The 12,782-nt window shown below is 34.9% G+C and overlaps 1 protein-coding gene across 1 annotated transcript in view; it reads right to left on the reverse strand.

The window, feature by feature from the left end:
• The window catches only part of LOC145679469 (uncharacterized), a 63,401-nt gene that overhangs the window by 21,277 nt on the left and 29,342 nt on the right, over nucleotides 1–12,782 (reverse strand). Inside the window, exons 3-4 of the mRNA XM_081750048.1 lie at nucleotides 8,863–8,944; nucleotides 2,822–2,913 (exon numbers count right to left, since the gene is read on the reverse strand). Of these exons, the coding sequence (XP_081606174.1) occupies nucleotides 2,822–2,913; nucleotides 8,863–8,944 (174 nt within the window). The remainder of the gene's footprint in view (nucleotides 1–2,821; nucleotides 2,914–8,862; nucleotides 8,945–12,782) is intronic.

The following is a 12,782-nucleotide window of genomic DNA, read 5'->3' on the forward strand; positions in this document are numbered from 1 at the left end:
ACGCATTGTCTCGTCTCCTCCCGGATTTAACAAAGCCTATATTGTCTCGCCTATTCTGAATTGGAAAAATCTCACCAGAATTGAAGTGGGTCGTGTGTCAAGTGAGACATGTGGGTCAAGATGTGTATGTCGGTTAGTGGGTCGTGCGTCAACAGGATGTGACCCACTGCAACCCGCCACCCTCCATGACCCACCATAAACCAGCGATCCACCATAACCTACAGACTCACTACCACCTACCGACATACTCTGCTTAGTGCATTGTATGTAGCACTCACTGAACAGTTGTGAACTTGTCTACATTTTACTTTTAGGAACTCCATTTTCTTCTTCTTCTGTTTCTTTTGCATTTATTTCAATTTACTTACCTGATATGAGTATATCTAACAAAAAAAAAACAGACTTTGTTAAATGAACTTCGGGGCCATCTTTCTCGAGGTAGTAGTACACTTTTAAAGTGTAAATATTGCAAACTGAGATAGTGCAGTAGAAAGAAATAGCCTAGAAAAAGCGTCTTAAAATTTCGACTCGCCGTATATATGATACAACGCCTAAAGTTACCAAGTGACAGTGTGGTAGAGTGTGGAGCATTCACGATTCACACGTAAAGGATCCCGGATTTGATTACCGCTCAAGTCAACTTGTTTTTGCTTTTACCAATAAAGTAGTCATTTATAACTAGAAGTAAAATAAGACAAAGTTGAATTGACAGTATTTTTATTACAAAAGAATTTTTTTAATAAATTTATTTAAATACTTACGTCTTCTTCGCCTTTTACATTTAAGCTCTTTGGCACAGTCAATATTAACTCTCCAATACGCTCTGCAGGAGTTTATATGTCAATTGTCCTAGTTCAACTCATCTGTCACTATCATCAAACATTTCCCTAAACACTATGTGATTTGGTTGTTTTTGTTTCTCATAGACACTCAAAGGAGAAATAAGTTTCCATGCATTGAAATGTATAAGGACCGTTTTCAAACAATAGTAAAGTGTTCGGTGCGCTTGACTTTAGTAGTTTTTATCTTCTCTTGCCTGTATGGTTTCCTTATTCTCACACTCTTCTTTACGTTTCTTGTGACACAAAGAAATACGGTCTCCTTTAGACGACTTCTTTTTGACAACTACCAACACAGGCTACTAGTTTGGAAACTGTATCAGTCACTTATTCATGTCTTTTTCACAGCAAACGCAGATGTGCCAATACCTTTTAACCTATCTTCAAAACAGTACTCATTCCATTCCCAACCTATTTGTTGCATCTTCATTCATAGAAAAAAATACTGTACTCAATGTAAATATTCTGTTTTTTTATTCATTACCTTTTCAAAATTACGTATTCAATCAGTCTAATTATTTTAATATTTGATAATTTACATATTCTTTTATGTACTCAAATTCTCGAAGTAATTTTTACACAGCTTTTCGTTTGATACTTCTTCCATATGGCTGTTATTTCTCGTCCTACGACTTCAGAAATATTTACCAAAGGATGCCACAATTCAATACTAAACCTAATAAAAAAACAAATTCTCACAGCAAGAAGGCTTAAGTGTTAAGGATTGACTTAAAAGTAGTCCTTTAGGAAAGGCATTCGTGTCTGAAACATTTTTATGGTGTTTCATATACTTCAACAAGAATATCTTATCCCCACTTAACAATCACTACACCTCTAAATTGGGCATTTAATAATACTTATTTTGATTTAATGCATGATTGGTAGCCACCTTCCTCATTTAGTGAGTCTTTGAACTGGGAAATACTGAGGGAAATCAATGGCAGTCTTGAATTATTTTCCTCTCAAATTACTAAGAAGTTCTTCCAGAGAAACTGTTAATAGGATATTATCTTCATGTTTTGGCACTTATCAAAGTCAACATGATACATACGGTTTCCATCTTCTTTCATTATCTGGTACAGTAGTAACATTACTATGTTGTAGAATATATTACATTTTAAAGACGAATGCACCGTCATGCTACCCACTTACATTATAGTTCATGCGAATTATAATAAGCAGTACATTAGTCTCATATATATATATATATATATATATATATATATATATATATATATATATATATATATATATATATATATATATACAGGTAACCAAGAAGGTTCTGTCGCTTTTTTCCTAATCACCTTCGAGCATAGATATGCCATCTTAGACGTACCTGAATGACCGAAATAGTTCCCAGCAGCAACGACAATCTTATGCCAATGTTCTGGAAGGCCATGGATTATATCGCGGTAGAATTGATGGGCCCTAAAGCGAATAAATTATTAAGTGGCTTTTGCACCTATACTAGGGACTTGAACTGATGTGATTGTCCTCTAAAGTGATTGTCCAAGGAATGGAACAGGTGATAATCGGACGGTACAATGTGCGGGGAATACGGCAGATGCAATAAATGTTTGTAATCGAAGGCGTAGAGGATATTGCGGGTCATCCTAGAAACGTTGGGCTTAGCGTTATCCTGAAACAAGAAGATACCCTAGCGATTGAGAAGTGCAGGTTCCGGAGTATGAGTTTTTATTGAAGACGGCTCAACTGCTGACAGTACACAATTGCATTAATGCTCTGACCAGCTGGTGGCAGTTTCCGATGAACGATGCCGTGAGAAGTCCACCAAACACACAGGACTTTCGTCTTATCTCCATTGACATTAAACTCACGTTGTGAGCGCGTATGAAACACAGACATCCACAAAAAGCGACAGAACTTTTGAACAAAATATTTCAACCGTTAGTTCATTTTTTTAAAAAATAGAACAACTCAACAATAAAATAAGTTAATTAAATTTTGGAAAAACATACCTAGCATTTCAAGTTTCCCGAAAATTATATCTCGCTTAAATCTCTTCTTTGGAAACACCGGCATATGAAATACAACTAAAGGAATATTGTACCTGAAAAGAATTGGAAAACATGTAAAATAGCAAATAAATATTTGTATTCATTTCCATTGTAGATTTTTAGTTAATACTTGTAGATAATTTATAATAAAAATATAATATGTTTTTAAAAAAAACTGACGGTAATCATTTGTTTGATTCAGAACGAAAAATAACACACAATTTTTAGAGACAAACCTTTTGTCTTCTTGATGGAATTTCAGTTCACTGATTGGAGCTTGTAGGTGTACATGCTTTGTACATAATGTTATATAATTAAATGTGTTTTAGAGATTGGGATGAAATATCCGGCAGAATAAAGGTGTTGTATTTTATATTAATGAACCGGGAGGTTCCTTTACAGTTACAAGGAACTCTATTATATTAAGAAGTAAACGTCTAACAATGTGAAAGGTAAAGTAAAAATACAACAAATAAGTCTAAAAAGGAACAATTTTTAAAAACCTGAATAACATTTTATAGTACGCAGGAGCTATACAGGGTGAATCCTTGCAAAATCTATAAATTTAAAGACTGACGGTAATAAACATATGCCACACAAATCATAATATAGTGTCTTTTTAATTTCAACAAATTCTATCATGTTTTCCTGTTTACATGTTCTTGTTCGTTATTTCCCCGTATCACATATTGCATTTGTAAAAATTCATCGGAGAATAATATTACATCAGTAATTGTCGTCCACGTTTTTGTGAATTTTCGATGAGTGACTTAAAAATTATTAAAGATCTTGTTTTCTGACAAAAAAAACGTACTTTTTTACTCTGTTTGTCCGTGTGTCCTTCTGCGAGACACAAGCTCAAGAATCAGTTATTGATTAGGTTCAATATAAACTGCACAGTGTTGGGAATTATGAATTAAGATCATTGATGGATATGATATCTACTATGTGTGTTTGTATATATCAGAAGTTAACTGTAACTGATTTTAAAGTTGGTTGCTATAGAGCAAACACAACACTTGATACAGTTGATACGGAATCATTTACTTGATACTGTAAGTTTCTATTAAGCACTGTTGCTAATCTATGATTACTGTAACTACGGTGTTCATATGCTCGTTTGAAAGGCCGTTCAGTAACAAAATAAAACTAATGTAAATTTGAAAGCAATTTGTTACGGCTGTACACTAACGAGAGTAGTGCATTACTACGAATTCAACATAAATAACATTACATCTTCTTCAAACCACCTTTCAGCACAATGACCTCAATAATGTGAATCATAACCAAATTATCGCAAGTCAATTTAGTAAATATTTTCATTAAGCGTTGCGTTCACTAGGTCCATTTTTTAGTTTGTAGGTTTAGCCACGATCATAAATAAGTGGGTCGGAGTCATAAGGAATAAATACTGTTAACTTTACTTATTTATACTTGTGCCTGTACAAGTACGGAATACTCTATTAATGCGCTAAACTAATCCATTTTCTTTCAAAGTGTATCTCTAACCCATAATAGTCTAAAGAGAATCATTGATGGATACCTGCAAAACAGTTCGAAGTAAAGAACAAACAATTTTGTGATTGAGATATAATTTGCAGGCTAATTACTTCGTTAGACACATGGGATTTTATAGCATCGTTCAGTAATGAGGCTATATGAAATTTGACCTATATCGTGGTGTGGGACCCGGAGCAAATGAACTTCATTGAATGTTGAAAATGGATTTTCTTATTCATATGTGAGTACGCATTTTAATTATGAAAATGCTCCTGAAGATCATCTTAAATAATGTCCATACAGTGTGTCACAAAAAGATCGGATCATCTATACAGGGCTCGACAAATGAACGTCGTATTATTAAAAACAAAAACACGTGGCCAATATATTTTAAAATTCTATTTCACGGTGGAACAATTAATGAACCCGGATGCCCGCTAAGGGTGGCAGAAGGGAGCAACTTGAAGAATTTAAATGAGACAACCGTTTTTAGTACTGATTCCGATGCTACATACAAAAATATGCAACTTTTACTGGAAACACTTTTGTGTATTATTGACAGATGACACTGTCGCGAAAGATCTGTTTTATTGAGTAACGCAGCATAAAGATCGGAACAGGAAAATATCTCGAGAAATACACGTTCGAGCATGAAAAAACAAAATACGTATGAAATACGTGTTCGATTTATATTTAACTGTGTGTAAATCGATGCTAGTTGGCGACACCTATTAGGACAGACTGGGTAATTTAAAAAGTTTAAAAGGGACCCTCCAGTTGGCAGTGCAAATTCAGATGCTACATACAAAAATACGTTAATTTTATCTGCAACATATTAGTTTGTTTGTTCAACAGATGGCGCTGTAATCGCAAAATCTCTATTTTATCGAGCAACGCAACAGAAATGTCGGAACAGTGTAATATCTCGAGAAATACGCCTCTGGGCATATAATTAAACACAAATATATGGGTCTAATATTTTTGATCCTTAAAGTAAGTTGAGGGGCACTTAGAAAAGTGACATGAAAACCTACAATTTTTACTGCTGATACTGATTCTGTACACAAAATCCACGTAACTTTTATCGGTAAAGTTTTTTTATTGTGTTCTTGACAGATGACAATGTAGTATTAGAAAACTGCTTTATCGAGTAACGCATGAAACGTACTTTCGAACAAGAGATACAAATACTGCCGAACGTTTATTATAATTGTTTATTGCAGTTACCGTTAATGCAAGCTGTGATCATGTAATCATGAACGTTGACAAATAGGAAATTATTGAGCATTTGCTCCCTCTGGAATTTAAATTGTCCTGATTTTATTAAATTATCCTTACATGTGAGGAATCATTGTGCACAATTATCTTTTTAATGTTAGTTTCGCCCCCTAATCCCGGCTTCTGAAACATCGTGCTTTCTTCTCCTCAGATAAAGTCTGTTGGTGTCCATGATTGTAATCTCAGCAACTAAATATTTCTTTCAAAAAGAACAGAATAGTTGGAGTTTAAAAACTACGCAGTATTTCAAATTGGACGTTCTGCCCCCAAGAATGAGGACAATGTTCAACTATAATAGTTCTCCGGAGAAACGGAGGCATTAAAATCAAATCAAACAAGCATGAAACTATCCTAATTACCAGAAGAGTAGTTTGTATATCGAAGCAACTTTGGCCATCGAAGTTTATGTCAAATAAGTCATCGAATACAGCTGATAATTGTGTTTGTAATTTCTGTTTAGTTTCTTTCGTAGTAACCTCATCATGCCTGATTCGAGATAGTTTTGCATGGAAGACACTGCACACCTGTGGTCATCAGTGCAAAATTAGTAATTTATTTCGTAGTGGTCTGTTACCGCTGAGAGACAGTAGTGAGTAGTGTGGAATGAGTGAGAATCAAAATCCTGCCAGAGACTTCCTTATCAGGAAGTCTTATTGTAAAACCAATTCGAGGTGTTCATTGTGAGTCAATGTTTTGTAAATTAAGCACACTTTATTGGCGAAGGTAAAGCCAAGTTGTGGTGATCTCGAAGTGCTGGACAGATCTAAAAATATTGAGACTATTTAAGATCTCATTGCCATTCTTTCTGAGCACGGCAGAACTATTAATTTAATGATGCGAGGATGGGGTGATAGCCATTTCGCGTTCCAAACTATCTCATTTGAAAGTCGACTCTCCCGCGTAGCGTGCGGCGCTTCGAGGAAATGGGAAGTGTAAAGAATCGCCGAATTACTGAGTGACAAATATAATCGACTATGGCAGAAAAACAATTTGACCTTGCATTATTCTTTGTTGAAAATCCTCACCTGAGCACCCGTAAAGGTGCTCAACAACATGATATCAGTCGCATGGTTGTCCACAGAACTTTGAAGTCAATCACGTTCCACCCGTACAAAATGCATAAAGATGACTTCAACCTTCGCATGGAATTTTGTGCACAGATGATGAGGCGCATTGATGACAATCCTAACTTTCTAAATAGAATTGTTTTTTTTAGACGAATACACTTTCAAACTAACCGGTTACGTTAATAGACATAACTGTAAATTCTGGGCGGACAGCGCTCCTTATTGGTCGTTAAAGCACATATCCAATCCCTCAAATATTGAACGTCTGATCGGCAGTGATGAATACCTTCATAGTTGTACCATTTTTCATTGACAGGATGTATGAAGATATGCTGCGGAACGACGTACTTCCAGCAATTAGAGGCATTGTAGCGGATAACTTAGCCGAAACCTGATTCCAGCAAGATGATTTGGGCCCGGACTATGGTGTAAATGTTAGTCAATTTCTGAATGAGCAATTCCCCCAAAAGTGGATTGGCAGAAGAGATTAAATTGAGTGACCAGCTTTTTCTCCTTATTTATCGCCCCTGGACTATTTTCTCTAGGAACATTTGAAGAATCGTATGTACGAAAAGAAGTCTACCAACAAAATGAGCTTCGGCAAAACGTTATTGACGAAATATCACTCGTTGAACATAATGTCATTAGGGCTGCTAGATATGGATTCTTACATAGAATAGGGCATTGCTAAATCGAACAAAGTACGCAATTTTTGCACTTGCTATAACACACTGATTACCGTCGAATGTCGGAGGCACGAAAAAGCAGCCCGACGTTGAAATTCGAGGTGGTTCACCGACATAATAGACCCAGAGGGAATATACAGCTACTCAGATACATTCACGTAAATGTACCTGTCTAACACCACAAGTAGTCAATTTATTGCGTGTTGCTATATCTGATGTACACAACACGCCTTTCCATTTCAATATGAATGTTAAATTTTAAACTTTAGTTGTTTCTCTGATTATTTTCTGCTGTGATTAGAATAAAATATTTTCGATAGCAAGTTGGCATGTCTTTTTTTATTTTTTGATTGGAAGCACATTTCGTGCATTAAAGCGATAAAACAGAGTTTTACCACTACAGTGTAATTTCTCAAGAACACAATCAGATATCTTATCAGATAACAGTTGCATATGTGTGTGCTTTCCATCTGAATCTACAATCGCAACTGCTTCATCCTATTTCAAATTTTCAAATTGCCCCCTCAGCCTCTCTGAGGTGTATCCAGGTGTTTTCATTTCCACACACACATTATAGGGATCAAACATATTACTCCCATATATTTATGTTTAATTTCATGCCCATATGCGTATTTCTCGACTTATTCCACTGTCTCTACATTTCTGTTGCGTCGCTCGATAAACACAGATTTTGCGATTACAGTGCCATCTATCGAGCAAACTAACAAATATGTTACAGATAAAAGTTACGTATTTTTGTATGTAGCATCTGAATAAGCACTACCAAATGGGGGAATAACTTTTCAAGTTACCCCCTTAGGGGCGCCAACTAGCATGGATTTACACACAGTTAAATAGAAATGGAACACATATTTGACACGTATTTTGTTTTTTTTTCATGTTCGGCCTTGTATTTCTCCAGGTATTATCCTGTTCCGATCTTTATGCTGCGTTACTCAATAAAACAGATTTTTCGCGATAACAGTACCATCAGTCAAGAATACACAAAAATGTTTCCAGTAAAAGTTACGTATTTTTGTGTGGCATTTGAATCTGCACTAAAAACTGGAAGGTACCATTTAAAATTTTCAAGTTGCCGCTCTCTGCCCCCTTAAGACACCCAGCTGAATTCGTTGTACCTTCCTGAAATTTAAAAGTATATTTGAAACCTGTTTTTGTATTTCATGATACGACGTGTATGTCTCGAGGTACTCCACCGTCCCGATCTTTATGTGACACCCTGTATGTCTATCGATTAAGATGCAAAGAAAATGCTGAGTTCTGTACTTTTAATAAAAGATTTTTTTCTCATGAAGCGTATGTAAACAAACTTGTCAATTTTTAAAAGTGCCATTTACGTTACAATAGACTTTCGATATGATCATTATATAGTACTTAGTTCTTATTCTCTAGTGTGTTACAAGTACTAATACAGAGTTATGCTTATCTTATTATCCTGCACAATACTTACTGAAATATACCCAAGAACTCGGACACAAAATTATCTTCATCGCACCCAGGTAAACAAATGCATTTCTCTTTATTTGACATTTCTGAAAGTAAGATAAAATCAGGGTAATAATAAATGCACTTAATCTTGGAAGATGTTGACTTTCTTTCATAATTCTTCCAGAAAAAATGGACATTTTGGTTCTGAGAATTGGTCACACTCTCTCTTATTGTTGAGTTATACGTTACTGAAAGTTAAAATGACAAAACAATACATTCTATGTACATGAACAGATTACTAGGACTTATGCTTTTTATTCTTTTCGTCATAATTATATTATTTTGAGCAGCGAACGGAAAGAAAAAAATGACATTCGAAATTACAATCGATTATACGTTACGTTACGCCGTTTTTGTTAGTTCATCCTGTTATGGATAAAATAAAATTTTATTAAACACTAACACTTTAGCTCTTTAAAATTCTAAACGCTAAATGCTTGGTGTTCGATATATCCTATTCCTATTAAAGATTTCTGATTCGTTAAAAGCTTATCAATTATGCAAATTGATTTTTTCGGGAAAATTATTAAAAATTAATACAAAATGCTATTTTCGTGTATAACATAGAGTTCAAAACTTATTAAGTTATAAAAAAGGAAGACCTCAGTCTGGTATTAACCTTACTAAGTTTCTTCATGTTCGATGATAGTTTCGACAAAGCACTCCTGAGATCATTTCCCACGTAACTTGACATTATTGGGCCAACTTTGAATATTCTGATTCACATAAGTGAGTTGCCGATAACTGAGTAAGAACCTTCAAGGCTGTTTTACTACTTTTGAATAAACAGGCAGGAAACAAGCGCAATATTTTCATAAGAAGTTGACTAAAATATTTCTCTGACACCTAAATAGCACTTCAATAGAATTGCTTCCTGCTGAATTTCACGTGGAAATAATTCCACATCAATGTTGAAAGAAGTTCTTGGTAATTTTCGCACTGCCAATCTTCTTCACACAAATCGAAAAAATATTGTTAATCAGGATAGCTTTATTATTCATTCGTAATACTTGCTTCATATGTTCTTGGTGAAATTTCTTAAAAGCTGAAGCTTGCCTGAGACTTAACCCTGCTGTCTGTTCCCATCTACTATACGCATACACTGTTCGGGTCAATATGACCCATAATTAAATTGTATTGGAAAAGGGCCACGTTTTCAAACAGTAACTAGTTTATTTAATATTCTTGTGCTAGCAAAATATTCTAATTGTCTATATATATTTTACAATGCATTACATGAAGGTACTTTCCCGGTGGATGAGTGGTTACAATCGTTGCCTTATAATCATGTGGTCTTGGCTTCGATTCCCGATGGGGACACAAGTGGTTTGGATCCGACTTTGAACTGTAGGTTCCGTTCTTACGATGTCATCGTCCCACGGAAGGCAATAGCAAGTTGCCGAAGGTACACCTTGTAGAGGGACCTTCGGGTCTGGACCTGCCTTCGGACAGAAAAGTTACATCATGATCACGTAAGTTTTCTTGATTAAAACAAAATGTAGGAAATTTTGAATTAGAGGCAAGTGGGACATTTGTAATGGTTTACTGTATTTTTACTTGGAACAGAGTTATTTTCACCTAAAACGAGATGACGTATCGTATTAAGAATTTTATTACTATGCAGCTGTTCATATTTGTACAACCCACATGTCACTGCATTGCTTTACTGTTTTCAGTCTTCACAAGATTGGTAACCAATAAAGAGAATATATCATAATGGCCACGCAAAATATTGGTGTTCAATTTAGTAAACGTTACTACTGACGAGCTTACATAAAACAATTTGGTAGACACGATCACACCTCTTAATTTACAGCTCGGACAGTAATACATAGCATGAGATTTACAGATATGTTTCTTGCAAATAAAGCACACCAAATTTCTCTTGTTGTCGTTAAATGGTGGCTAGTATTTGTATCCTACACACTTGACATGAACTTGTTTCGAATGTTATTGCTGCAGCTTCTAATTCACCACTTTCTTGTGATCTTGTTACAATCATTCGAGACTCGTCACTTATCAGCATATATTGTCTAGATTATATCTCAGGTAAAATGAGAGATTTCCTAAGTTATTCCAAATAAAATCTTCTTTTGAAGAGCTTTTCTAGTTGTCAGCTTGGTCGGATTGAAGTCCACAAAATAAATCCATTGAAAGCTGATACATCGATCACATACAACAATATCGGGGCCATCTGTTGGTTTTGATTTTACATGTGTATGTGTTCAGAAGTTTATACAAAGTGTCTACAGCTCTTTAGTTGAATTGCAATCAAGTATTATGTTGGGTTTCTTGTCAACACGGTTGTTAACTTCTTCTCCTGTGTGAACAGTATTCACGAGCACAACGTTTTTATTTTTCTTAGGGACATAATTTACAACGGTTGTATTGTGTGCAAAATAAAGAAAGTGTGAATGCACTTCTTGGTTTGACAAAATCTTCGGAATTCAGGTTTGTTTTTCCTTATAGCCCCAAGCATTGTTATTTTCTTTCCAAGAAAATGCTGTTCTAAAGGGAAGGAGATGAAAAAATTATCACAAGTAACATTATGGTCGATTAGTTCGGAAACAAGATCACTTGCAACACGCATACCTTGGTTCATCTGAGGTTCTGCACTGGGTTCTTTATAAATATATATATATATGTGTTGCTTGAGAACAAAAGATATTTTGCTATCATATACAGTCCAGATTTGTATACCGCATTTTGTAGGCCTACTGGGTATATATTGTCTGAAAGGGCCACGCCCTTTAAATCCTAATAGTTGTTCTTCAACAGTGACGTTTTTATCAGGATAATATGGCTTAGGAAGAACTTCCATACCCTTTTCCACACTTCACGAAAGTAGAGCTACAAGTTTCACGAGAAATACAAGACAGGAATTGAAAATACACTTACACAGCATAGAAAATCTTCTTCGCGTCATCAATTTGACCCGAGCAGTACATTAGTAATGCATAGGAAAATTTTGAAACCGTTAATATTAAACGTTTGTTATTTTCAGAAAATATAATTTGGATTAAATAAAATAAAGTCACAAATTTGATCCACACCACGAAATCAAAATCCATTTCGGGTCAACTAGACCCGAACAGAACAGCAGGGTTAAGCAGTGCGAATGTATAATTGTGGGGTTTTTCTTCTACTAGTCTTATAAATCAAGACCACGAACCTAACATTACTGGAGCTTCGTCGCTAGATATTCCTACAACTGTGTCCGAAGACAAACCATTTGAAAGGACTAACTAATAGCGGAAAAACTACCAGAGTGTTTGGATGATGTATGAACACGTTTTGAAGACACTATTTCTTCGATTATCGAATTTTTTCATCTTCGAATTTTATTACTTGCTCTTTGGAAGCCTCAGAGACTTGTCTTATTTTAAATAGAAACTTCGTAAAAATATATTAAATGGAAAGGAAATTATTTCATGTTGAGCTCTAGTAATTATTAACACTGTATTTAGGTCTACATATCCACATATACGTTCATGTGATGTGCAGTATGCACACATGTTTCCTTCTGGCTCTTTCAATGTGGAGATTTTGGAAAAATGGCATGGAATCTCATTTGATCTTAGAATGTAGCTGAAATGCAAACATCTTTTTCTAGTTAATAGTACTTGCTAGACATCGAGTGAAGTAAGGATATCCGTACATTTTTGTCCTTAATTTATTTTATATGTATTTCATGACATATGTTTTATACGTATTTCATTACTCGCGTAGTTGTTTCCATACGTAACGCAATTTACATATTTACAACTTTAGAAAGAATGCTAAATTCAAAAGATTTTTTCGGCAGTTTTTACAAACAACAAAGTTATGCTTTAAACACAAGTTATTTTAATATTTGCAACACAGTATTTTCGTTTTCTTGTC

Source organism: Thermobia domestica, chromosome 2, assembly GCF_964235325.1.
Source record: "Thermobia domestica chromosome 2, izTheDome1.hap1.1, whole genome shotgun sequence".
In the NCBI taxonomy this organism is placed as follows: Eukaryota; Metazoa; Arthropoda; class Insecta; order Zygentoma; family Lepismatidae; genus Thermobia; species Thermobia domestica.